Source organism: Dermacentor albipictus, chromosome 2 (genome assembly GCF_038994185.2).
Source record: "Dermacentor albipictus isolate Rhodes 1998 colony chromosome 2, USDA_Dalb.pri_finalv2, whole genome shotgun sequence".
NCBI lineage: Eukaryota > Metazoa > Arthropoda > Arachnida > Ixodida > Ixodidae > Dermacentor > Dermacentor albipictus.
Genome location: NC_091822.1, coordinates 14,826,245 through 14,853,886, shown reverse-complemented (window position 1 = coordinate 14,853,886; position 27,642 = coordinate 14,826,245). Strand labels below are relative to the sequence as shown.

General features: G+C 47.4%; 1 protein-coding gene and 1 pseudogene across 2 annotated transcripts; one reads left to right on the top strand and one right to left on the bottom strand.

Moving 5' to 3' along the window:
- The first annotated feature begins 8,004 nt into the window (after window positions 1-8,004).
- Window positions 8,005-26,875, top strand: LOC135910878 (uncharacterized). Of its 2 annotated transcripts, XR_011511966.1 has the most exons (3): window positions 8,005-8,299; window positions 13,969-14,018; window positions 14,158-16,019. XR_011511966.1 is itself a non-coding variant. In XM_070533483.1 (2 exons), the coding sequence occupies exon 2, from the start codon at window positions 22,863-22,865 to the stop codon at window positions 23,985-23,987; it is 1,125 nt and encodes a 374-aa protein (XP_070389584.1). In that variant the 5' UTR covers window positions 8,005-8,299; window positions 22,436-22,862; the 3' UTR covers window positions 23,988-26,875. The 2 variants fall into 2 exon arrangements, 1 of the variants encoding a protein (XP_070389584.1); XM_070533483.1 differs by lacking the exons at window positions 13,969-14,018; window positions 14,158-16,019 and adding an exon at window positions 22,436-26,875.
- On the bottom strand, window positions 16,865-18,560 carry LOC135910879 (uncharacterized; annotated as a pseudogene).
- Window positions 26,876-27,642: the final 767 nt, after the last annotated feature.

The window sequence follows — 27,642 nt, the reverse complement described above, 5'->3', positions numbered from 1 at the left end:
ACAGCAGATACCCATGGTGGGCCCTGGCCGTAGTTACGTGCAAATACAGGGTCGTCGGGCTGGAATATGCGTGGTGTCGGCAGAACTTCTGCCAACCGGGAGGACTTGTCAGGGGCCCGGTATGGATGCAGCCGATCCAGCATGGTAGACAGTCGGCGGCCCATCAACAACTCGCACGGGGCGTGCCCCGTGACTGTGTGCGGAGTTACATGCTGCTGTAGAGTGAAGTCTACCAAGCGCTTTGCCCAGCTTCCTCGTATTATTCGAGCTAATGCCTCTTTGGTGGTCCGTACCATCCTTTCGGCCTGCCCGTTCGTGGATGGATGGAACGGTGCAGATGTCACTTGGCGGATGAGGTTGGCATCCAGGAACCCTCGAAATTCTGTGGATGTGAATTGCGGGCCGTTGTCTGAAACAAGGGTATCTGGCAGGCCATGAGTTGCGAATAATCTTTGTAAGGTAGTGATTACAGCACTCGATGTCATTGACGACATTAGTATGACCTCCAGCCATTTGGAATAAGAGTCCACCACAATCAAGAAGGTCTGTCCTTGGAAGGGGCCAGCGAAATCAATGTGCAGGCGTGACCATGGTGTCCGGGTCGTCTCCCATGGGGGCACAGGTGCCCGAGGCATTTCGGGCCGTGTTTCCTGGCAAGGAAAACATCGCCGGACCCATTCCTCAATGGCCGCATCCATGCCGGGCCACCATACATAACTGCGGGCAAGCGCTTTCATTCTGACGATGCCAGGGTGTCCGACATGCAGAGCTTCGAGGACCCGGAAACGCAACTTCTGTGGAATCACCACACGGTCACCCCACAGTAAGCATCCCTTTTGGGCGGACAGTTCATGTTGCCTGGACATGAAAGGTGTCAACTTGGAACTTGGCGGAGTACTTAGCTACATCGTCTGCATGGACTGGAGATTCTGGAAGTACGTCCAGAAGCATGACAACCTCTGCTGGCGAAGGGTCATCCTGGCACTTGTCCGCTTGAGGCAGTCTGCTGAGACCATCTGCGTGGCCTAACTGTTTTCCTGGTCGGTGGTGGAGAGTATGCTGGTATCCATTAAGAAAAATGGACCAACGCAACATTCGTGGTGAAAGCATCTGTGGCGTTTGCCCGTCTGAAGTGAAGAGCCCCAGGAGCGGCTTGTGGTCTGTATGGATCAGAAATGGGCGGCCGAATACGTAGTCATGGAACTTCTTTACTCCGGCAACCACAGCGAGTGTCTCCTTATCAATCTGGGCGTAATTACGCTCCGTAGAGGACAAGGTTCTTGAATAAAAAGCGATTGGTGCTTCCGTGTCATCCGGAATTCTGTGACTCAACACTGCTCCTATTCCGTACGGGGACGCATCGCATGCAAGGATTACCGGCTTCTTCTCGTCGAAGTGTGTCAGCACCTGGTTGGATGCCAGTAGCTTCTTCACATTGTCGAACGCAGTTTGTTGTAGGTTTCCCCACAGCCAGGGGACCTTCTTGTCCAACAAACGGTGCAGGGGTTCAGCGACAGTGGCCTTGTGTGGAAGGAATGCATGATAGAAATTGAGAAGACCCAGGAAGGCCTGCAGCTCGGCTCTGTTCAACGGCCGCGGTGCATTAAGGATGGCTTGCGTCTTGGCCAGTGTGGGGTGGATTCCCTCAGCATCGACTCGGAAACCCAAAAATTCCACTTGAGTCACTCCTAGCTGGCATTTCTCCTTCTTGACCTTAAGCCCTGCATCTTGGAACTGCTGAAGGACCTCTCGAAGGCGACTAAGTAGTTCTTGGTGCGATGCACCTGAAATGAGGACATCATCAAAATATGGAATGACGCCTGGTAGTCCGCGCAATAGGTTCTCCATTAAACTCTGAAAGATGCCAGGTGCGACGCTGACACCGAACTGTAATCGTCGAACGCGGAAAGCACCCCGATGCGTCACAATGGTCTGCGCCTCTGCAGATTCATCAGTGACTAGGAGCTGTTGGTATGCCTGTGCCAAGTCTAGCTTCGCAAAGACAGTTCCACCAGAGAGGGATGCCAGCAGGTGGTTGACAGCTGGTACCGGATACGAGTGCTGCTGCAAGGCTTTGTTGATGGTGCACTTGTAGTATGCACAGATGCGGACGTCCCCATTTGCCTTCAGTGGCGTAACAATAGGGGTTTCCCAACGAGCGTGGTCAACCGGCTCTAGGATTCCTTGTGTTATCAGCTTGTCCAGTTTGGCGTCGATTTTCGGTCGCAGTGCGAAAGGAACCCTTCTTGCTTTCAGGCGGATAGGCACAACCTCAGGGTCAAGTGCAAACTGAACGGGCGGTCCCTTGTAACAGCCCAGCGTCCCGTCGAACACAGAGGCAAAATCCCGGAATATGCTCTCAAGTGAGGATGGTTGCTGATCGATGCGTTGCACTCCCGTGATATTGATACCGAGTGCAGGAAACCAATCCAGCCCGAGAAGACTTGGGCGCTCGCCCTTGACAATGACCAGGCGCAATGGGCTGTCAAAATCTTTGAACTGCACTCGGACGGTACCAACTCCTCGTACAGCGATACGGTTTGCTTGATAGTCCCTCATGACAACATCAAGTGGCTGTAGGTTTCTGACACGCCCCTTTGGAAAAATGCGTCTGGCTGTGGCGTCGGAGATAATGGAAAAAGTTGATCCCGAATCCACCTCCATCTGACACTGTGTGCCTTCGATTTTTACACTCACATGTATCTTCCTCTTGGCGGGTTTAGACACTTCGTTGATAGCAGTAATTGCCAAGTCGTCGCAGTATGAAATGTTTGTGCGAGGAGCGGTCTTGAATTGTTGCGTCCGGGCTTGATCTTTGGCATTTCGACGTGGGCTAAGCTGCCTCCGGGACCGGTAGACCTTAGCAATATGACCGGTTTTTCCACATTCCCTGCACTGGGCACCACGGAACCGACACAGGCGGCGTTCGTGCGGGCCTCCACAGCTGGCGCAGGGGCCGCCCACCAATCTCTCGGTGTCCCGTCGCTGAGTGAGGCTCGCACGTAACCGAAGAACATCCTCGGCGGTGTCTTGCTCGCCATCATCGCCCGTCGTCGTCCCTTGATGCACGGGCTCGAAACGTGGCGCGTTGGTGGTTTGAAACGAGGCTAGGCTGGCTTCCCGGGCAATGGCCTCAGCGGCGACTGCTTCCTCGACAGCACTAGTGAAAGACCAGTAGCGTAGCTAGGTCGGCTGGCACCCGGGGCCCATAGGGCTGCTGTCACCCCCCTCCCCGGGCGTAGCCGGCGGAAACAGGGGTGTCTTCAGACGTATATGACACCCCCCCCCCCCTCACTGGCTCCTTGCACCCGGGGCCCACGGCCCCCCGGCCCCCCCTGTTGCTACGCCACTGTGAAAGACACCTCTTTTTTCGCCAGTAGTCGCCGCTTCACCGTGTCGTTCTGCAGTCAGAACACGAATCGATCCCGTAGCACGGTGTCGAGGTCGTTGAAGTTGCAGTGCTGTGCCGTCGTTCGAAGAGCAGCGAGGTAGGCGGCGGCAGACTCACTTGGTGCCTGGTCGCGGCGATGGAATTCATATCGTCTGGCAAGCTCCGGTGGTTTCGGCGCTAGGTGGTCACGCAGAACGGCGAGGATTGTTTCGAACGGTGTATCCTTCAGCTGGGCCGGTGCCACGAGCGCCCATGGCTAATTGAAAAGTGGTGGGACCGCAGCGGCTGAGCAATGTCTATCTCTTCTTGCTGGCGTCCGTAACGTCCTGCGCCTCGAGGAAGAACTGGAAACGTTCTGCATAGTCCTCCCACTCTTCAGGGTGGGTGATGTCGAAAGGCTCGAGCCCCTCCGTTGTGGTGGCCGTCATTGTGAACGAGTACGGACAGGAGCTAGCTTCCTATTGCGGCGGTCTCATTCAGTCCCACCTTCGTCGCCAGTGTTATGTTGCTGCGTGGGTCGTATCGCGAGGCACCATCGCGACAAGGCGCATCGGCAATAACCTTTTATTGCCGTCACAAAACAAACACAGAACAGTGGGAACTTGATAACTGCTACAAATATATATTCTTGAGGCCGGGAGAGGGCGCTCTTCAACACAGGGGTTAACTGATGCAGATACGTCATACGCTGAACTCAGCGGCCGGAATCAGTACACAACAGCAACCACTTGGCTGGATTCGTCATCCGTCATGCTTGCGTCGGCGTCAAGCAGTTCGGAAGATTCCGTCGCGTTATCTGTGCCGCCGCTCTGAAGCGATGCTGCCGTCGCGTCTTGCTCCGAAGCCATGTTGGCACCGGCGGCGGCGGGCGTGTCCGATGATTCCAACTGGTTTTCTGGACCAGTCGTTGACGTGGAAACGTTCGAAACGTTATCCTGGGATGTTGAGGAACATGAAGGTGGCGGCCCATCCATCTTTGGGAGCCTAGCCCAAAAACTTCCGGGACCGAAGCTTCAAAAACGTCGGAGCGATGCGAACGTGCGTCTGATCGGGACGGCTGCTCGCAGCGCCACCTTGAATATCATTATTTCCAACAGATTAGGGGAGACAGGGAAGAAAAGCTGCAAGTGCAGCTTGAAAAAACAGCCTGCCCCCTATGACCACAAGATACGGGCAGCACGGAGCTGCCGCGTGGTTTTAACAATACAAAAATACACAGTTTTGCAAGAATGCATGAGAAGCACTAAGTGAAAAGTGAGTAGTTGCGTGTAGTGAAGTTAGAAAACGTTTCACAAATTATAGACAAAAAAAACACATATATACACATATATACGTAATATAAATGTTAACAAAAAGCTGTAAACTTAACTAATCTGCACTTCTGAAATAGCTGACCGCATAAACATGAATATTAGCCCCACTGACTAAGTCGAGAAAACTCTGACGGGATAAAGGTACATATATCAGTTCCAGATTTGTTGTAAGAATTGAAAATCCTTGATAAGTTGTTTTTTAGCATTTGTGAGCTGTAATTAGTTGTAAAACGGTGCACTGTCCAGGGTTCTGTGTTTCTTGTGAAACGTGAGGGGACACATTCCTCTAAACATGATAACTTAACAAGGGATGGATCGCTCTTCCTGTTCATGTGGTAATACTTTTGCAAAAGTCGATGCCTATAGATTTCGTGCACTGTGATAATTTTAAACTTGTCAAATAAATGCTCGGTGTGTGAATCGTAGGGAATATTTGCGAGGACGCGTACTATCCTTTTCTGTAATAAAAATAATTTGTTTAAATTCGTATCAGTTGTAATGCCCCATACGAGGTGACAATAATTGAGATTAGAGGTGAATAAGGCGTTATATAATAGTACTTTAACTGATGTAGGAAGAAGGTAACGGTTTTGGCTTATTATACCTGTTATCTGACTCAGTTTTTGCGTTATAAGGTTTACATGGTCATTCCACAGCAGCGGTGAAGAAAAATGCACGCCTAGGATTTTGATGCCTTCTACCAATTCAATCGGAGCATCATTATAGGCTATGCCATGTAGAAAAGGAGAGGTGCTTCTTTTTGGACGAAAAATTATAGCTTTAGTTTTGGTTGGGTTGACACATAAACAGTTTTGCTTAGACCATGTGCTAAGCTTCAGGAGCAGTCATTTGATATTGTGATAAGCTCGGTGTAAGAACGCGATGTTAGAAATATATTGGTGTCGTCTGCGTAAATGAAAAATTTGTCATTGAAATGAATATTTCCAATATTGTTAACATATAAATTAAAAAGCAAAGGACCCAGAATGCTGCCTTGAGGTACTCCAGAAAGTATAAACCTCTCTTGGGACCTGAAGTTATTTATCTGTACATATTGGCGTCTATTTTGAAGATACGACTTGAGAAATTCAGGAGGAAGTCCTCTAACTCCATAACGATCGAGCTTATGAAAAAGAATATTGTGGCTAATATAATCGAACGCTTTACAGAAATCTACAAATAAACCGAGAGTGATGAGCTTGTTTTCGAAATCGGTAAGGTTATATTCTTTATGATGCAGTAGGGCTAACTCTGTGGACTTGACTTTTTGAAACCCATACTGAGATTTGCTAATTAAGTTCTGCTTATTATAGAATTAGTTTAAACATACAAATATTATTTTCTCTAAAGCTTTGGAAAAGATAGGGTCTACAGATAAGGGCCGGTAATTATTTATGTCTAGCTTGTTGTCTTTCTTATGGAGTACTGTTACTCTCGCACTCTTCATCTTTGCAGGAAAAACACCAGTTGAGATGCATAAGTTGTGTGTGTGTACAAGTAGCTCAGTGATCTCATGTAGCACAAATTTTGCGGGTGTTATTTGTATCCCATCAGGATCAATGCATGACAAGTTTTTAAAACTAGAAAATACTGTATGCACTTCATGAACATTTGTAGGCTGGAAAAAGAGCGTGTTTTGATTTGGAGGGAAAGTAAGGTCAAGAAGTTTTTTAATAGGTGAAGCGCCAATAGTGACGGCACACAAGAAGAAATACAGACAAGGCAAGGCGCTTCTTGGGTGCCGTCACTATTGGCGCTTCACCTATTGAAAGCTATGCACCAACTAGTCCCACAACGTGTTTTACTGCAGGAAGTTTTGCAGAAGTAACATAGGTAACACGATACACAAGATGTTTATTAAACTATACGACCATTTCCTGCCCTGATAACTTCTGTCGTTTGTAAGCAATTTGTTCTATAGACTCGCTCCTTCTTTGTCGCCCCAATACAAAATTCAGGTTTTTCCAAACTTTATGGCTCTGAGAGCAGTAATAAAACATCTGGAAATAATATGCGTCTTTTGCTTTTCGTAACTCTTTGGTTAGTTTATTTCTATACTCTTTAAAGGCCTTCAGGTCAGCAGGGTCACGGTATTTTACAAATTTACCATAAAGCTGGTCACGCTTCTTTATTTTCTTAAACAGGTATTTTGTTAGCCAAGGCGTTCTGAAATTTTTATGCTTACGTTTTTAGCAGACGAAGTGTTTTGAATACACATCAACAAACATTGTGATAACCTTAGCGTAAGCCACTTCCACATTATTTTCCTGAAGAATATTATCTCAGTTTACCTCGCTTAGTTCTGCCTGAAATGCCTGCAGCGTTTGTTCGGTAATGTCCTGATGAAATATGTCAGATGCGTTGCTGCGTATTGCAATATTTGCACTTTCTACGCCCATACAAATTGGCGTGTGATCACCTATGCAATGCGCCAAAACACAACTGCTAATACATGAAGGATGATAACTTGTCAGAAAGAGATCAAGCGTAGTTTCACTTGTAGCTGTAACCCTAGTTGCTGAATATATGGCATTATTGGAACCGTTCTGGACAAATGTGTTTACAAACTCGCGCTTCGTTGCGTTTCCAGAACCCATATCAATATTCATGTCGCCACCAATAACTACACATTTTCGGTTTTCACCGCCAAATGACAACAGATTATCCATAAACATGAAAAACGCATTCAAACTGCCATCAGGTGGTCGGTAACAAACAGCAAATAACGTATTGACACGTGTACTTATCTTTATCGGGCGACCACGTTTCGCCGCCTAACAAATATCGCACAGCGCGGGACGCGCCTGCGATATTTGCCTTTGAGTGGGCTAGGCTGCAGCGGCACCGGCACCATGTTTAATCGCTGCTTGCTCTTCATGCAGTTCTTCGGCTTCCTTGCTGTACCCCCCCCCCCCCCCCTTTGCGGCGTCACATGGCTTGGAACTGCTTCGTCTGACTTGGCTCCCTCGGCGGTCGAGCACGTGGACGTCATCGAGTGCTTGCCCAAGAAGTGCGCTATCGCTACCATATGCGATTACCTCGGCGTGTCCCACTTCAAGCTACAGCATGCCAGTCACCCCGATGCCCTGTCCTTTGATCAGCCAATCATCGACAACTCTCGGTCTGTGACGTCAGCAGCCGACGGTATAAATGTCCTGTGCGTGGATCGACTCTCCAGTGGGCTAGGCTGCAGCGGCACCGGCACCGGCACCATGTTTAATCGCTGCTTGCTCTTCATGCAGTTCTTCGGCTTCCTTGCTGTACCCCCCCCCCCCCCCTTTGCGGCGTCACATGGCTTGGAACTGCTTCGTCTGACTTGGCTCCCTCGGCGGTCGAGCACGTGGACGTCATCGAGTGCTTGCCCAAGAAGTGCGCTATCGCTACCAAATGCGATTACCTCGGCGTGTCCCACTTCAAGCTACAGCATGCCAGTCACCCCGATGCCCTGTCCTTTGATCAGCCAATCATCGACAACTCTCGGTCTGTGACGTCAGCAGCCGACGGTATAAATGTCCAGTGCGTGGATCGACTCTTCAGTGGGCTAGGCTGCAGCGGCACCGGCACCATGTTTAATCGCTGCTTGCTCTTCATGCAGGTATGTTACTATTCTGATGCCGAGTGTATCTGATCTGATGATCGCTTTCTGCTGCTGCTCCCTTGCCCACAACGTCTTGTATCCTGCTGTTCGCATGCATTGTATTGCGCAAGTTGTCTCCTCTTAAGCGGAGATGTGGAAATCAACCCTGGCCCGGGCCCTCGGTCTAAGTCTATGCGTGCATCCGGTTCTGCTCCCGATGAGAATGACGATGCTCGCCCTTCCTTTGATAGCCATGATAAAAACGACCCTTCGGTATCCGACATGTTCTCTAAATTATTGGAGGGGCAGACTCAGTTGGCACGAGATGTTGCGGAAATTAAGTCATTTCAACAGTCAGTTGCGCGTCGCTTTGATGTTTTAGAGTCACGTGTTCATGCACTAGAATCCACTCCTATTTCCAAAGACTCTAGTTTACTGCGTGATTTACGTGCTGAAATAAATGCCTTGACTACTAAGGTAACGGAGTTGGTCTTAAAAAAATGATAGCCTTGAAAACCATTCTCGTAGAAACAATCTGATAATACACGGTATTTCTGAAGTAATGGATAAAAACGCTACCACCCTGATGACTGCAGTTTCATCTGTGTTTACTCAGCACCTGAATACTAGCTGCCCTCGTATTGAGCGCTGCCACAGGCTCGGTAGAGCACGCACTGGTTACATTCGTCCCGTCATTCTTAAACTTTCTAACTTCAGCGACAGAACCGAGGTTCTTAGGAACATTTCAAAACTCAAGGGCTCAAATTTCGTGATTAAAGAAGACTTCTCTTCTAGGGTTCGGTTAATTCGGAAAAAAATCTGGGATGCATCAGCCTCTTTTCGGGACAGCGGTTCTGTTGTGAAGTTGAGATACGATCATGCTTTCATTAACAAGGTTCGTTATAACTGGGATGACAGTTCAAACTCATTAGTAATGGCACCCGCTCAACATGTTTCTTCTGAGTCTGGCCATTTGACTTTCGTGCCATCCACTTCTTGAATTCATCCTGGTCGTTTTGAGAACCTTGTTGTCTTGAATATAAACGCTCGTAGTATTGTCAAAAAATTTCCTGATTTATTGTCCCTTATATCTATTCATTCCCCCCATGTTATCGGCATCACAGAGACTTGGCTGCACAATGGTATTTATGAATCTGAGTTCACTCCACCCGGTTTTGTTGCCGTGCGCTTAGACAGAGTTAGCGGTACTGGTGGTGGCGTGGCACTGCTTATCCGGTCGGATGTACGATTCTCGGTCTTGCCTTCTCCTCCAGAAACAGAATCCGTGTGGCGTAAAATTTACCTTCATAATCGGTGTATTGTGATTAGTGTTATATATCGTCCCCCCGGCTCTACTCTTGATGTTCTTTATGCTGTTTCAAACTTCATGAGCGAGATCCACATTGCTTCGTCGAATTTTATCTGTATGGGTGACTTCAGCGCCCCTGGCATCCACTGGCCGTCATTGTCTGCAGTCGGTCGCGACACAGCTGTTTGTAAAGAACTAATCAACATTTCCTTGTCCTTTGGTCTCACCCAGGTTGTTCCTAGTGCAACCAGATTAAATTCCGTCCTTGACTTAGTTTTTTTAAGCGCTAACCTAGCCGAACATGACTTTTCTTGCGACGTAAGTGATGGTATTTCAGACCATAGAGGCGTTTTAGTGTCACTCTCCTGTCCAATTTCTAAATCCCCCTACACGTTCACTAGTTTCCCTGATTTCACTCGTGCGGACGACAACTCCATTACCGATGACTTATCTCATCATTTCGATACGTTTAGTGCACTTGCAGACAACCAGGACGTCAACTGCCTTGCTAATTACTTTGAGCGTCTTGTCAAATCATGTATCGAACGTTTTGTGCCCATTAAGACTAAGAAAAAAAATTCTAACATTCCTCGGATGACTCGCGATATCTTGCGTTTGTCCCGTCGCGTTCGAAGGTTAAGGCGTTCCAGAAGAGGCACTGATCCCATGGCATTGGATAGGTTTCTTAAGGCAAAGAAAGAACTCAATCTTATGTTGCAAAATGCCAAGGATTTCTTTTTTCGCGTTCGCCTGCACAATTTGTTAAGAACTAACCCACGAAAATTTTGTTCTTTTATTTTACCTCGCGATGCTTCATCCACTTCTTTCAGAATAGATAATGACGTCACCAACGACCCGGCGGTGATATCCGATGCATTCAACAAGTATTTCCAATCCGTGTTTGTTTGCGATAACAACTTTATCCCGACACTTACCACTATAGTTTCTTCTGAAGCAATCAGTGACGTTGAGATAAACTGCGAAGGCGTCCTCAACCTTATATTAAACCTGGATGTTAAGAAATGCACCGGTCCGGACGGGATACACAATGCGTTCCTTGTTCGTTATTCGTTGTGGTCATCAAAATATCTGTCAGTCATATCCAGAAAGTCCTTATCATCCTCTACTGTACCTTCTTCATGGAAGTTAGCCAAAGTCCTCCCTCTTTATAAATCTGGAGATAAGCAGTGTTTGTCGAATTACAGACGAATTTCACTGACGTCACAGTCATGCAAAATGTTGGAACACATCATTCATAAGCACATCACGCTCTTTCTGGAATCAATTTGTTGTCTAACATGCAACATGGGTTTAGGCGCGATTTTAGCACGTCAACGCAGCTAGTTGAGTACACGCATGACATTTCATTTAACCTTGACGTAGGCAACCAGGTCGATGCAATTTTTATAGATTTCTCGAAGGCATTTGACACCGTTTTACATTCTAAACTTATTGCTAAACTTAATGCTGTACTGAATAATCCTCATTTGGTTAACTGGATTTTAAGCTTTCTCTCATTTCGCTCCCAGTTCGTCTCTTACAGTTCGAGTGACTCCGCTACTATTGATGTGACATCAGGTGTGCCCCAAGGCTCCGTCCTTGGGCCACTTCTTTTTTTATTATACATAAACTATTTGCCACTTCACTGCTCTTCTAACATCCGTCTCTATGCTGATGACTGCGTTTTATATGAAGTGATTAAATCGTCTAATGATCATTATCGCCTTCAAGAGTCGTTTTCTAGGTTTTGCGGTTGGTGTAACACTTGGCAAATGAACATTAATTTCAATAAAACCGTTCTGATGTCTTTCTGCAACAAATCTTCCCCCTCCCTTTTCAGTTACTCGTCCAATGGCCGTACAGTAGATAAGGTTTCTGAGTATAAGTATCTTGGTGTCATTTTTACGCATAACATGTCATGGTCCCAACACATTGACTACATATGCAGTAAAGCACTAAAAAAGTTAGGTTACTTGAGGCGAACGCTAACCCGATCTCCCAAAGACACAAAGTTACTAACGTATAAATCTCTAATCCGCCCTTTTCTTGATTATGCATCTGTAGTTTGGAGCCCGCATAAGCAGTTAGAGATTAAAAATTGGAGGACGCTTAAGCTTCGCCTTCAAGAGTGGGACGCGACAGCGTTCCCGTCGACCCGCCAAGGGGTCGACAATGCGCTACGGCACAGCGATCACTTACGATGCACCCCGCATCGGACTTAGCGCCCACCTATCACGCGGTGAGCGTCGAGCAACGCAGCGTTCGGCGCGGCAACGAAACGTGCGCCTGAGCGAACGGAACGAACCAAAGAACTCGGTGTCTCGGAGGGGAAACGACCTACGCCAGCCAAACGTCGTGATCGGCACGGGCAGAGAGATAGATAGTGATCTAAACCGGGAGCACGGCGAAGCGTCGTCAGGGGAGAGGGAGTCCCGCGACGCGCCTGGCAGCGGTCCCAATGCGCGCGCGGCGCGCCTCCTGTCGGGGCAGCGCCGTACATTGAGAGGAGGGGGTCTTCTGTGTTTGCCGCGAGATGGCTCTGCGTGTGCGGAAAGCGCAGAAGAAATGCAGCGGAAACGCACTTCGCAACTCGTGTAATTGTGACTTCTGTACGTTACATGTTCATAATTACCGATATACACCGCAGTAGAACTTACCACGGCTCGTTTCGAAGGCAACACCGCATTCACTAGAGGCGCGTTTGCACCGCTTGGAAGCATCGAACTCGTGGCTGAGTGGTAGCGTCTCCGTCTCACACTCCGGAGACCTTGGTTCGATTCCCACCGGGCCAATCTTGGAAGTTGCTTTTTATTTATGAAGCGCCTGCCGTGATTTATCGCTCACGGTCAACGCCGCAAACACCGACGCCGACACCGACGCCGACACCGACGCCGACACCGACGCCGACGACACCGGCTTTTCTGCGACACGAGCTCCTTAACGCTATCGCGTTAATAAACTAGAGGCTATACAGAAAAAAGCTGTGCGATTTATGTCATCGTTACGATCGAGACTTTTCGCCCTCTTCAGCACTTTCTTCCTTGAACCTAAACACGCTCTCTTCTCGTCGCCGTGTCGACTCATTGAAATTCTTGCACTCCATTGTCAATTCTTTAGTTAGGCTCTCAAATGATAATTACATTAACTTCACACCGGGATCATCAACGAGAAGACATCATGACCTAAACTTAATACCCTACTACGCACGTACTAACATGTTCAAATTCAGCTTCTTTCCCCGCTCAATCGAAGACTGGAATTCATTACCTGGATCCATTCGCTCATGCTCATCCCAAATTTTTGCAACCGCCATCCCAGATGCATAATCATGGGTATGGGTATGGGCATAATCAGGCATGGGTATGCCTGGCAGCATTTGTATAACTTGTGTATTCTTTCACCACTGCTCTTTTGTAAAAGTGTTCACTTGTATTTTTGTGTATTTTCCTTTTCATCTGTGCTCTTTAAAAGTGTTCACTTGTGTTTACCCCTGTATACTCCAATGCATTTTCTGTACATTTTCTTAACCCACTCCTGCTATAGCGCAAAGTGCGCTGCAGTATGTATAAATAAATAAATAAATAAATAAATAAATAAATAAATGTATCCGAAGTTTCTGGAAAGTTATCGATGCTTCCATCTGGCTGTCTGCTGTCGCCGAACCTTGTGTTATCTGATTTCATCGCCTGACGCGAATCGTGTAGAACTTTGTGGAAAGCACGCAGGTCCCGACGATTAGTCTCGAACGTTCGACGACTGCTATATAAAAGCCGACGCGCTTGACCCGCTGATCGGATTTTCGACGATCGCCGACTGCGTTCGCCGCTATCGTTGTGCTGTAAGTGTAGCCTGTTTTGTGCGCACAGGTTCGGCCAATTAAAGTTAGTTTTGTCGTTCACAGTATTGCTACTGAGTTCTTCAACGTCGCCACCACGTGGCAGTATCATTGGTTTCAACACATAGCACCGCAATATTTTCATTCGTACACGAGAAGTTGCCAGATAGATCACATGATATAGATTCCTTTATGTACAAGGAAACACCTTCCCCACGCGGTTATTCTCTGTTTAAATAGAAAACTTTCTTACTAGGTAACTGAAAAATATTGCTAGCGTCAGTGTAGCACATTTGAGTAAGCATAACTACATCGCACAAGTTTTCAATTTCTGAAAAGGTTTCCAGTTCTGCTGTTTTATTATTGGCAGATTGCACACTTAGATGTACACAGCTTAGTCCTCTTTTTTGTTCGCGTAGTGTAGAGAACCATTCGGTCTTTGTTTTATAGCCTAGGTGCATAATGGTTCTATTGAGCTCCAAATTATCTCTTATTAATGAGCTAGGGCAGAAAGGTCGTCAGAACATTTTACAACAATCGCAGGATCGCCGCCATTTTTACGTGCCAGGACTTTCCCAGAGAAGAAGAAACTGGTGAGTCAGCCTTGTACCATGCCTTCCTAGCCTTAACTTGTTGCCGTCTTACATTCTGGCCCTTCGCCGGCTCCTTCTTTCACACGGCTCCTTCTTTTACCCTAATGAGGAACATTTTCTTGCGGGTGTTTATGTGCAGATCGACATGGCCATGAGCGACATCAGGACGTTGGAAGAAGAATGCATCAGACTAAATGACTGCTTGTACACTGCGCGTTCTAAAAACGAGTACCTTGCAATGCCAGAGGAATCATTCAGGCATTCGGAGCCTAAGGTAGCTTACTACACAGGGATGGCAAGTTTAACAGTGCTGCTCGCGGTTTTCAAACTGCTGGAACCATTTTAGCCCATGGTGTCAACAACAGCTCGGCAAAATTTCAAGAGTTGTTCCTTTTCCTTATGAAGATCAAGTTAAATCTTCAAAATGCTGACCTCGCCTTCATATTCAATGTGTCCGAATCAACTGTTTATAGGATTTTCGACAAGTGGCTTCATGTTGCATACTGCCGTTTGGAGTCTCAAATTCCGTGGCCTGAACGAAGTCCCTCCAGCGTACCATGCCGCAAGCTTTCTGCGATTCATTTGTCAGCGATGCGGCAGTCATCGCTGACTGCTTTGAGGTTAAAATCGAAAGGCCATCATCATATTTGCCAAGGAGTGAAACTTGGTGGACACACAAGGGAAGCCACAGTGCAATGTATTTGATAGGAATTGCGCCACAGTGTTATCACGTTTAACTCTGAAGGCTGGGGTGGTCGTGTAAGCGACAAGCACATCACGGAGCACTGCGGGCTACTGGACAACTTTCTTCCTGGTGACGTTGTCCTTGCTGATGGAGGTTTTAACATAGCTGACAGCGTGTATTTCTACTGTGCTCGCCTACATCTGCCAGTTTACACTGAAGGCAAAAGGCAGCTATCGGCAGCAGACGTAGAAAATACAAGGCTCGCAAATGTGAGGATTCACGTGGAGAGGGTAATTGGACTTATTAGAAGCAAAGTTTTGCTGCTTAAGTGTGTTGTACCAGTCGACTATGTGACATGCCGACAAGGTGATAACCCCATTCCACTGGACAAAATAGTGACTGTCTGCTGTGCGCTGTCAAATTTGCGCCCCTCCATTGTCGCAGCGTTGAAGGAGTCAAGCATAGAGCACATGCCTGTAGGTGTTGACGAGTGTCCATCATAGCTTGTGATTTATGCACAAGATAAAAAAATGGGATGATGGACAAAAGTTAGCGGGGTGCAGATTCGTCGAAAATAATTCATTTCTGCCTCCTCTCACTAGTCATTCAATTGGCATTTGTTCAGGGGTGGAGCGTGCATGACCCCTCATGCTTCATTTCTGGTGGCGTATATGGTTGTTCCGTGTCCTGTATCCATGTTTATTTTTCATCAGCCGCAAATCAGGTACTTGCGGATTAATTTCAGCAGTTGCCGTAGCTGACAGATGTTTTCCTTACGTGTTTGCTTTATTTTATGTTTGTATGAAACCACTTCATCCTCAAACACTGCCATGTGTAGTTAATACGTAAAAGCTTCGAATTCAAGAGGTTGCACTCAGACAGGTAGGCACGCAAGGTGGTGCAAGACTTTAAACTTTATCGTACAGACTTAGCGTCAACTGAAATATTCGGTGGCGCCAATTGACATTGGCATGGTTGCAACCCTCTGGTATGCTACATTTAACTTTTGAACAGTATTTACAAGCTTTAAAGGTTAATAAAAACCTTTTTGAAGTTGAGAGCAAACATCATTGCTCGTCTGTTACATACTTGCGCTGTTCGACGCTACCTGCAGTTGCAGAATAAATGACCAGCTCTTTGATGACAGGAAGTGAATGGCTGCCATCCCACATATTTGCTTATTTAAGCTGCAAGTTCATAAAGTTTGCAGAATGAAGTTTTGACCTACCAGTACGGTTAGCCTTGCAAAAATCTGCCATCTGTAGCTGCAGCGTAGCGACATATAAAACACTTGAAAGTCTCCACGACTACAACTAATGACGCAAAGAATTCAAACTTAAGCACACTTCTCTTTCTCTCCTCTGCATTGTGGGCAGTACCACTGCTTTGTTTTAGGCGCTCGTGTCAGTCCAACACAAGAAAAATGGAACCATGTGCACGTGCAGGCGTCATTGTCACAGGCGACCATTCTGCCTGTCTTGGGTCCATTAGGAAAACAATATGACTTTTGGCATAATGCAGTTGTGCCAACACTGTTGTTCTGCCTGCTGAAATACTTGGCGTAAAGCTCGAGGAGCACTACTCACAAAAAACCTCGAAATTGAGAAAATGATTTCACAGTAGTCTTCATCCCACTTCATGCTTTCTATCTGAATAAGGCTTCGTGCCCAAACCACAAAGTCACAGTAATTCACTTGGCACAGAGCCATCTGTGTCTGCACCTGGTAATAATAGGCATGGCTTTCTGAAGCTGTATGGTCCCATTAACTTCCATTAGGCAAGTGTTTTTATCACTGAATGCAGTTGCATTCCTAAGCATGTATGGACATTTGACTTCGGCCACGCCTTTCCCGCAGCAACTTCATGAGACCAGAGCGTCTGGTGTAGCTCCAGCAAAAGGGTAACTGGTGCTGACGTGGAGGCCGGACATAAACAATTGGATATTGTCATGTCTCGTGGTTTCACTTTGTGCATAAGCATCTAAGGCGCACTTCGCATGGTTCATACCCCACAAGATAGCTGGCGTTCTCACAGCATGGACATCTGGGTAGCAAATCTCTTTAATTAATGAAACACTAGGATTTGCTACCTTTGTGCGACACACTTTCTTCATAGCAGAAGAAGTTATTCCTCCTGCTCTGTAAATAAACCAGCGCGGTGAGTGGCTTTGCTGCTTTGTTAACGACTCTTCTTTTACGGTGTCCTCCGAAACACTTAAGGTAGAAATGAAATCGGTTGCATTGTTCACGAGAACCTCATAGCTATCGCCTAATGCATCATCCCTGAAGAGATTTCTCAGGTGTCCTGCTGGCATTTGAACTGGCTCTTAAAATGCATCACATCTATCCTTATGCACAGAGAATAGTGCTGGTACTATGCCATCTTTTGCTATGTCGTCATAAAGTTCTTTCATCGCCTGTGGTGAAGGACTTGAAATTTCCAACCTCTTCTTCTCTTGCTATACTTCAGCACGTGTGCCATCGATTTGCTGCTTCCTGCCTCTCGATGAAGTGAAATCGATGTCCCTGAGTCGTTTAAATTGCACTTTTTCAACATAGGCAGGCAGCCAGAGGTTGTTTTTCTGGGTGCATGAAACAGAGTTGCTGATGCGCACGCCCGTTTCCACAACAAAGAGGCAAGCTCCAACGTGGGAGCACGTCTCGCCTGTACCTGCCATGCAGGTTCAATGGGCAGCAAGCACACTGCCATCTGCCTTGCACAATATCCAGGCTTTAAATGGGTAGTTGCTGAGCCTTTGGGAATTGTTGACCTGCGAAAACAGATGATCTGGCTGTACACAAACGTGCACTTTTTACAAAACGGGCGTATGCACACCAGATAACCTGGCCGCGAACAGAAAATGCTTTCTTTGTCTAAGCAGTGTAAAAGAACAGGCATTGTTTATCTTCATTACTGTATTTTTACAGTGGAAAGCAGACTAATCGGGGCGGAATTTGAACCTCGTAGCGTTTGCTGACATGCTCGGTAAAGTTTGGTACGCGGACGTCTTTAAAGTTCGCCCGTCATCTAAAAACGGTGCCACCGCATCCAGACGCACGGTTGATTTTTCACTCCGCGTAAATCACAACAATGGCAGGCTATTTTTCGAGAAACGTGCCAGAAAAGGTTCTTGAGCTTACCTCTCCGAGGAGAAGCACCCTTTCGTCTCGTAGACGCATTGGAGACAGGCTTTTCACCCACCCGCTGGTGAAATAGTTGTGAGCTTTGAAGGCTCTCATTTCTTCCAACGTCACAAAGCTGGAGCAGTAAACTACATAGTTTACGATATCCACGTGGGTCACTTCAGGGAAAACATTCGCGTCCGTTGTCGTGTCGACGCCCGGTCGCAGCGCCGTCGCACATTCGCACCTTTTCTTCATAGCGTATGCGCGCCGATCCCACAAGTTCACAGTAATAGCTTGCACTGTATGGCTCACTCCTCTGGGGAGGAGGCATCGTGCTTGGAAGGATAATAAAATAATCCACAGCGTATCGGGAGCGGTCAGGCGTCACAGGCAAGGCACTTGACGGCACGGACGGACAGCTAGGGAACCAGCGACACGAAGAATGGTTCGCCAGCATGGACGCCAGCGCTTGATTGGGGCGGAAGTGACGTCACGTGCAAGGCACGTATTGGAACAGATGCATTATTTTTTTTGCACGAACGTGATACACCACTTCGCTACTGCAAAAATAAATGTCCTGCGGTAAACCAAACTGAATAGCAAGAACATTTGGAACCAACAAGTACGAAATATGGGTGAATTATCATGCTTGCATCTGTTTAATACATTAAATTCTGTACTTTCACTACATTTTAGTAAAGGATTATTCGGTTTTGTGGACGAAAGAAGTTGACGGCGGACGCGAAAAACAGTTTTATATGTATATTGATAAGGCTACTCAGTCACCTATGGCCACGGCTACAATAAGATGAAAAATACGACGCGCGTTCCGATAGCGCTCTCTCTTTCTTTCCTGATTGTGTGTGTATAACGACAGCCTCACAAGTAAAGGTTTATTTAGGAAACAGCAACGTAGCATCCTGACTATTCATATGTAATGCAGGATCTAATTCGTTAACGTGTCTCCGCCTGTAAGTTAATGAGACGAATATTATATAACCATTCAAGCAGCGGTGTTAAACGACTCACCGTTATTGCCGTTGTCAGCCGCAGCAGAATCCAGCTCCCATTTCGATGCAGACGTGTTCCGAATGGCTTGCGACCGAAACCTAGCTTTCGGGCTTACATGTCCGCTTGCAAACAGGTCACTTCACCCCAAGTTAAATAACGCGAGACATCGAAGCGAAGCGCAATGAACTAGATTTAGCAAGAAAGAAGCAAAGTGTACGAACGAATGAATCCGTGCCGCCGTGCACTCGACAATACCGGTAAAAATTTTAAATCCAGGACAGAAGTCACGTGAAAGATCGAGGATGATGAACGCTATTTGCGTTTATAGTGACAAAGAAACAATAAACTTACTAATAAATCGTGCAATATCTAATTAGCAATTATAATTTACCCTCATTCTTTATGAAAAAAAAGATGATCGGTATTTGTAAGAAAAAGTTTGTAAAATAAACTGTATGGATGGATATTATGAGCGTCCCATTTGGAACGGGGCGATGGGTTGCGCCGCCAAGCTCTTGCTATTATACTGCTTAATGTCCTACCTAGTGTTACGTTTCGCCTACGACGCGCGGTATAGCCGGCGCGGATGCAACGGACGCCGAGGCTTCATTCAAAGCGGCGGACATTTTGGCCCGTTGAGCGCTGCCTCAACGCCTTCCCGCTAAGCGCGTCTAGGCTTGTTTCGATTCCACGTGTATTCGTGTGTGCGTGTGTGTGTGTGTGTGCCCACGCTTGTCAAAGCGCGGCAGCCGGGGAGAGGAGCTCCCCAAGTGTGAAGCGAGGAGGTCTGACCGGCGCAGGCTCGGCGGATGCGTCACTACACTCGTCTCAACATGTCTCTCAGCGTGTCCGTGCCCCGCTGTCACGTGGCCTCGTCCCGTGACCTTCCTTCTTGCCCTCGACTCCGAGAGTATACAATACAATACAATACAATCTTTATTGTGCATAAGGAAAACAAAGTACATATAGCATGCCTACCAAAGCCTCAGAGGGCTTGACTGGCAGTGCCTGACAGTCAGGTCACAGAAAATTGCACAGGGTTAATAGCGGAGTTAGCTATTAGCTGGTCGGAACAAAATGTTGAACAGTTATACAAAATGGTACATCAAACATGGACAATTCTAAGTTGTTTCTTAATCTCACGTCTTGTGTTTGCTTCTAACACAGACGCTGGCAATTTATTAAATATGGCTGGAACATAGTATTGCCGTGTTCTCCTTCCGTACTTTGTTGCAGTCTTGGGGATGACGTAGGGTTCCTTCGGTCTTAAGGCGCGGACAGGCGTATATCGTGTTTTAAAATCGTTATTCCAGAAGTGTTTAATTACAACACTTTCGATAATCAGAGAAGTGAAGTTTGGCAAATTCAACAACCTAAAGACGTCTGTATCTTGCTTTGGACACAAATCGTAAGCCACTGTTGACAGCAGTGAACGTAAAATTGAATTAATTCTTGAGCTCCACCTAAGAGTACAATGGCCATACACAGTCAAGCCATAACGTAGCACACTGTAGGCTAAAGCATGCACAATAATTTTTCGAACGGAGATTGGCATAAGACATCGCATAATGTATAATACACAGGAGACCGCGCGCAGCCTTTTACAGATGTGTGATAATTGCGAGTTCCATAAAAGATCACAGTCAAAAAGCAACCCAAGATACTTAACAGAAGATGCATTTTTAACAGGTTGACATGTACATCCAAAACAGTCTGATGTGTGCAAGAATAATGGTGTCGTAGGCAGGATTTTTTTCATGGGGTTATGGAAACAGACAAGTCGCGTTTTAGAAGGGTTGATGCTTATTAAATTAGCCGCAAACCAGTCCATAGCTTTAGTTGCCTCATTTTGTAAGGAGCTAATTGCATCAGAGTAATTAGTTGCACAAGATACAAGAACAGTATCATCGGCATATTGATATATATAATTACCTACTACATTGGACAAATCATTCACATAAATGTTAAAAAGCAGGGGGCTTAATATTGAGCCCTGAGGCACTCCAGAATGAATACTGGTAAAAACACTTAAACTATCTCCCACCTTTACACACTGTCACCTATCCTGCAGAAAGTTTGTTAGTAAATTCAAGAATGACCCACGAAAGCCTAGGAGAGACAGTTTCTGCAACAAAATCTCATGACAAACACTGTCAAATGCCTTAGAGGCATCCATAAAGAGGGCAGATGCTACCCGGTTACGGTCTAGTGTTAAGTTTAAAAGATCAGAGAAAGCTTCTAACAGCGTTTGTGTACCTTTCCCCTGTACAAATCCAAACTGATGTGATGACAATACATTATGTTTATCTAGAAACTGTGTTACCGTAAGAGCCACATGTTTTTCTAAAATTTGAGCTATACAGGGAATTATCGAAATAGGTCTGTAATTTTCAATACTATTGCGTGCACCTTGCTTGTGAAGCGGAATTACAATTGCGGTTTTCATATCAACTGGAATCACACCACCATCCAAAACAAAGTTTAAAAGGGATAGCAATACATGTTTAATTGCGTCAAAATTTCTCTGAAGTTCACTGACAGAAATATTGTCGAAGCCAGGTGATTAGCTCGTCTTAAGACTGAAGACAACGGACCTTAATTCTTCAAGCGATAGTAAAGGAAGATATGCGGAATCTAGCAAGCTATCTGTTAAAGTACACACCGATAGTTGCCGTGTCCTCGATCCCGAGACACTTGAAAAGAACTGATTAAATAAGTTTGCCACAGTTTCCTCGTCTGCAGAAAAATAAGATGCAAGACGCTGTTTAGGCGTTGAAATGTTGCCGCCTCTAAGGTTATTGATTAGGGACCATGTTTTCTTTATGTCAGATCGAGCTTCTTGAAATTTCTTTCTAAAACAAACGCGCTTCGCAAGTATGATCATTGCATTCACTTTGTTTCTCGCACATTTATATCTTAAGCGCGTGTCGTTGCAGTTTGATGACCGCTTGGCCTTGGTCCACAACAAATCTTTTTCCTTTATAGCAGCTAGGATTTCGCTGGTCATCCATTTCTGGCTCAGGTTACGTTGCCTGACTTTGACAATGCGTGTTGCCGCCTGTCTAAAAGCATCAAACACAGCTACAAATTCACGGTACATGTTTTCCGGTGACACAGTGCATAAAAAATTATCCCAATCATTTTTCTGGACTAGTTTATCAAAAAACCTTGGGTCAATTATACAAATTTGTTTGACAGAGTTAATAGCCTCCGATAACAAAGGATTCACAGTCTGTTTCAGTGAACAGCAGACGAAGTAGTGGTCAGAAAGCTTAACCTGTGCAATGGTAGATTTTACTTCCAGATTATGGGCTCTAACATTTACGTGATCAATGCAGGATGAAACAAGACGTTGAGATAGGAATTCTTCGCGAGTTGCTGCATGGATTGTCATTTCAATTCCCCATTTAGATAGTGTAAAAAGCAGCTGCCCCCGGACGCCAAGAGAGAGGCTCCGATTTCTTCCGTTGAGTAGCGTGCTCTACCATCTCTCCACTTCGGTCGACCTGACCGGCCGCTCCTTGTGATGCTAGAATAAACAAGTTGTTCTGTTAGCAGTCGACTCATGCTTTGCCGGGACCTTCGGATGCTTCCAGTTGTGCCCCAGGCCGCCAGGCCAACGCTACCCTTGGGGCTTGCGACCCATTTGCAACAACTCGTGCCAGCGGTGCGATTGCAACAACGGGCGTCAGCGCTGAGATTCCAACAACTGGTTGTCAGCGGTGAGATCGCGACAACGGAGGCCAGCAGCGAAGATATGCGGTTGACTGTATGCTGAGCAGCACAACGATCATCCGGGAGCAGTGCAACGAGCCCCGTGTGATGACTGGTTGCCTGCAGCGGAACGACTGCGCTGAATTCTTGGCTGCGAGGGTTGGTGAGTGCGGGACTTTCTTCTTCTGAGTTTTGCCAGGCTTTTGTTAGTGTCAGAAACAGAGCTGGTAATTGTGGTTGTCATTGCTGCCGGGTTAGTTTGCGGCAAGACAATAGTAGGCAGTAGAGAAAGCAGCATTCAGAGCAGCCATGGATTTGAAGTCGCTGCGCAAACCGAAATTGCTGGAGCTCGCAAGAGAGTTGGGTCTGGATGTCTCAGACAAACACAGAAAACCAGAGCTGCTAAGGGCTATTCTTGAGCTAGAAGCTGAGGATGACGAGCTGTCGGAATGCCTTGAGACCATTGAGGAGAGGGAGACGGCAAAAAGACAGGAGCGCGAACGTAAAGAACAGATAGAGCGAGAGCAACAAGAGAAAGAAAAAGAGCACGACCGTCAACACGCTTTGGAAATGAAGCGTCTCGAGTTAGAGATGGAACGCGCTCGTAATGGAAGTCAGGCCCACGGTGCAGGAGAACGAGTATTGTTCAAAAGGACTGACCTGATGCGGCCATTTAAGCTTGGAGAGGACATTGGTTTGTTCCTGGCTAACTTTGAGCGAACGTGCGAGAAGCACGGGTTCTCTCGGGAAACGTGGCCACAGCGCTTGCTCACTTTGTTACCCGGCGAGGCGGCCGACGTAGTCGCTCGCTTGAAGAGAGAGGAGGCAGAGGATTTCGACAAAGTGAAATCGAGTCTGCTAAAAAAGTACAGGCTGTCAGCGGAGGCGTTCCGTCGGAAGTTTCGGGAAAATGAGAAAGGCAAAAGTGAGTCATATACAGACTTTGCCTACAGGCTTATGTCAAACATGCGGGAGTGGCTCAAAGAAGAGAAAGCGTTTGGTGACCACGAGAAAGTTCTGCAGTGTTTCGGGCTGGAACAGTTTTATAGTCGGTTACCTGAGAACGTGCGGTACTGGGTCTTATATAGGCCAGACGTTAGTACGGTGGCTAGAGCCGCTGAGCTAGCCGAAGAGTTGGTGACGCGTCGGGCTCGCGGAGCTAAGGACGGTCAAAAGGGTGAATTTGGCTCCAAGTTTGAGATGCCGAAGTTCACACCCATGAGAGCAAAGGGGGCACACGTAGTGCGGATGCGAGTGAAAGCAGTCCGACCGAACGTAAGAAGATGGCGGCAGCCGAAGCCGAACGCAGAAAGCGGTTCGAGACGAGGCAAGTGCGCATGTGTTATCAATGTCAGAAGCCGGGTCACTTTTCGGCGCAGTGTCCAGAAACAAAAGTCGTGTTTTTGTTATTATGCAGCACTGACGAGAACATGAAGCTTCTCGAGCCTTACATGCGAGACCTCCTCGTGAACGGGAAAGAGTGCCGAGTGCTTCGCGATTCCACAGCTACAATGGATGTAGTTCACCCCTCTTACGTAGAACCCGATGTGTTCACGGGCGAGTGCGCATGGATCAAGCAAGCCGTGGAAGCTCATAGCGTGTGTCTGCCCGTAGCAAAAGTGCTTATTGAAGGACCTTTCGGAGCACTTGATACGGAGGCGGCAGTGTCATCTATGCTGCCCCCCCAGTACCCGTACCTATTTTCGAACAGGTCCGATCACCTCCTGCGCGAGAAGGGGCTTTTGTTTGGTGAGGCTAGCGTTCAGGCCTTAACCAGATCGAAGGTTCGGGAGCTCGAAGCAAAGGCGGTAGTTGCGGGGCCGACGTTGTCGACCAATGAGAAAGGGTCAGAGGCGCAGCAAGCTGATATTCAGAGCACGTCCAAACTGAATAAAATTGAGCCTGTAGCATTGAAGGCACCAGATACTGGAGAGGAAATGCCCGACAAGGGAAAGTTAGAAAAGCTATCTGCAGATTTGCTCATCGCGCCTACGTCAGAAAGACTTAATAGGTTTCTGAAGGTCAGCCGGGCGGCTTTGATAGCCGAGCAAAAGAAGGATGGCAGCCTAGAAAACATACGCTGCATTATCAAGGAAGGTATCGCCAAGAAAAATGCTCGCTTTGTGGAAAGAGGTGGGGTCCTGTACCGGAAGTATCTAGACCACAGAGGAGGAGTTCGATCAGCTGATCGTGCCTCAGTGCTACCGTCAGGATCTTGTTGCGCTTGCGCTGGGTTCGTGGTCCGGACACCTAGGAGTTAAGAAAACTAAGGACCGTCTCTTGCAAGAGTACTATTGACCAGGGTGTTTTCGGGACGCAGACCACTTTGTGAAGACATGTGACACCTGTCAACGAGTGAACAAACCAGGGGACAAATCGAGGGCGCCGTTGAAGTTGGTACCTATCATTACGGAGACTTTCAGACGGCTCGTTATTGATACAGTGGGACCTCTGCCGGTAACAACCACGGGGTACAGACACATTTTGACTGTGATCTGCCCAGCGACAAAGTTCCCTGAAGCAGTGCCGCTTAAAGAACTCAACTCAGTTGAGATAGTCAATGCACTACTGTCCATATTTGCGCTAGTTGGTTTTCCTGCGGAAATCCAATCAGATCAGGGCACAGTGTTTACCAGCGCTTTGACGACAACTTTTCTCGAAAGGTGTGGGGTAAACCTGTTACATAGTTCAGTGTACCACCCGCAGTCGAATTCCGTTGAGAAGCTCCACTCCGTCATGAAGCGCGTGTTGAGAGCTTTGTGGTTTGAACAACAAACTGACTGGGAGCTGTGTCTGCCTGGGGTGATGTTAGCATTGAGGACCGCGCCGCATGCGGCTACGGGGTTTTCGCCAGCTGAGCTGGTGTACGGTCGCTCGCTGCGATCTCCGCTTCGCATGCTTCGAAACGGATCACTGCCCTCTCCAATGGCTGCAGACCATCTCTTTCACAAATGGCCGCCTCCTGCGCTGGAGCCTCGCTTTGCAACAATATTCCTTTGAGGTGCGTTGCAAAAAGGGGAGTCTCAACGGTAACGCCGATGGCTTAAGTCGAAGCCCCTAACGTAGGGATCAGCCTCAGAGTTGTTTGTTACTGATGTTTTTCTTCCTGAGGCAGGATTTTTAACATATTGCTTTTCTTTAGTGTTCCAAAATGATGACGTGCTTTCTAGTGCAATTTTCCAATTTGTGGACGCGCTCTGGGTGCTGCTAGACTACTGTAAGGAACTAGGCAGTAGAAAAAAAAAGGGGGGGGGAAAGAGCCTGGCATGGCATAGTGAGGGTTGTGCCTTGCTTGCTGACTGAGCGGCTGAGTTTCGGCGTAGTTCTAACGCTTGCTGGGAACGAGAGAAAAATGGCAACTCTCCCGAAGTCACTTTGCAGTGTCCTGTGTGAACCTGAACGTGAGAACGAGGCCTTCTCTGTGCGCTGCGCTCAAGAAACGCCGAGGGACGACCGACTTCGGTTGAGCATCATCGAGCGATATCCCTCCGGACAGCGGATGCAGTCCCTTGACCATCGGGATCTCCTTCCCCCGGCGGGGCGGTCTGTTACGTTTCGCCTACGACGCGCGGTATAGCCGGCGCGGATGCAACGGACGCCGAGGCTTCATTCAAAGCGGCGGACATTTTGGCCCGTTGAGCGCTGCATCAACGCCTCGCCGCCAAGTGCGTCCAGGCATGTTTCGATGCCACGTGTATTCGTGTGTGCGTGTGTGTGTGTGCCCACGCTTGTCAAAGCGCGGCAGCCGGGGAGAGCAGCTCCCCAAGTGTGACGCGAGGAGGTCTGACCGGCGCCGGCTCAGCGGATGCGTCACTACACTCGTCTCAACATGTCTCTCAGCGTGTCCGTGCCCCGCTGTCACGTGACCACGTCCCGTGACCTTCCTTCTTGGCCTCGACTCCGAGAGTACAAAAGCAGCTGCCCCCGGACGCCAAGAGAGAGGCTCCAATTTCTTCCGTTGAGTAGCGTGCTCTATCGCCTCTCCACTTCGGTCGACCTGACCGGCCGCTCTTTGTGATGCTAGAATAAACAAGTTGTTCTGTTAGCAGTCGACTCATGCTTTGCCGGGACCTTCGAATGCTTCCAGTTGTGCCCCAGGCCGCCAGGCCAACGCTACCCTTGGGGCTTGCGACCCATTTGCAACAACTCGTGCCAGCGGTGCGATTGCAACAACGGGCGTCAGAGCTGAGATTCCAACACTAGGTTAAACAACAAAAAAAACACTATGAACTCCCACAACCAAATTTTCTGATCCCCTATTCCGAAGTCTCCTTTTGTACGTCTCCGTTTTTTGTCGTTTCCCTATTTTTATTCCACCAATCCTCCAATCGCCTCTTACTAATGTCTATTGCGGATAGGTTTACTTTTCCACTGCTCTCGCTGATTCCAAGGGCTTCAAGGAGGCCAGTGATGCCTATATGGACCGCCGGGTAGACGTCTTCCCATTCTAATAAAACATGCTCCATAGTTTCCCTAGCTTTACAGCAGCAAGCACATGCTTCTTCTTCCGTCTTATATCTCGCTTTATAGGTGCGTGTTCTAAGGCATCCCGATCTCGCTTCAAAAAGTAATGAACTTCCCTTTCAATTATCATAAATTGTTTCTTTCTTGATTTCGTTTTTTTGCTCTTGAGTAGTTACACATGGCAGGTATCTTTTCCATTGCCGCCACCCATGAGATTATTTCGGACTCTCTGACTTTCCGCTTGACGTTCTCTGTTGCTGTGTTGCCCGCCCTATAGGCCGCATACTTGCTGGTAAGCTGTAAATGAAAGTCCTTTTCCTCCACTGTGAATCAATGTTTTTCCTGTACAGACACCTCAACACTCTCCCAGCCCATTTATTTCTTTCATATTCCCCAGTCGTTCTTCATACTCAATTTTACTGCGAGCTTCCCTCACTTCAAAATTAGTCCAGCCCATATCACCCTGCACAGCTTCATCTGTAGCCTTCCTGTGAGCGCCCAATGCTAGGCCACCCACTGACCTTTGGTTCCCGTCGAGTCCTGATTGTACCCCTGATTTATAGCAAACAACCGCATTTCGAAAAGTAAGTCCTGGAACCATTACCCCTTTCCACATACCTCGGAG

Excerpts from the sequence above, each read along its gene's own strand:
- LOC135910878 (XM_070533483.1), top strand. The coding sequence starts at position 22,863 with ATGGATTTGAAGTCGCTGCGCAAACCGAAATTGCTGGAGCTCGCAAGA.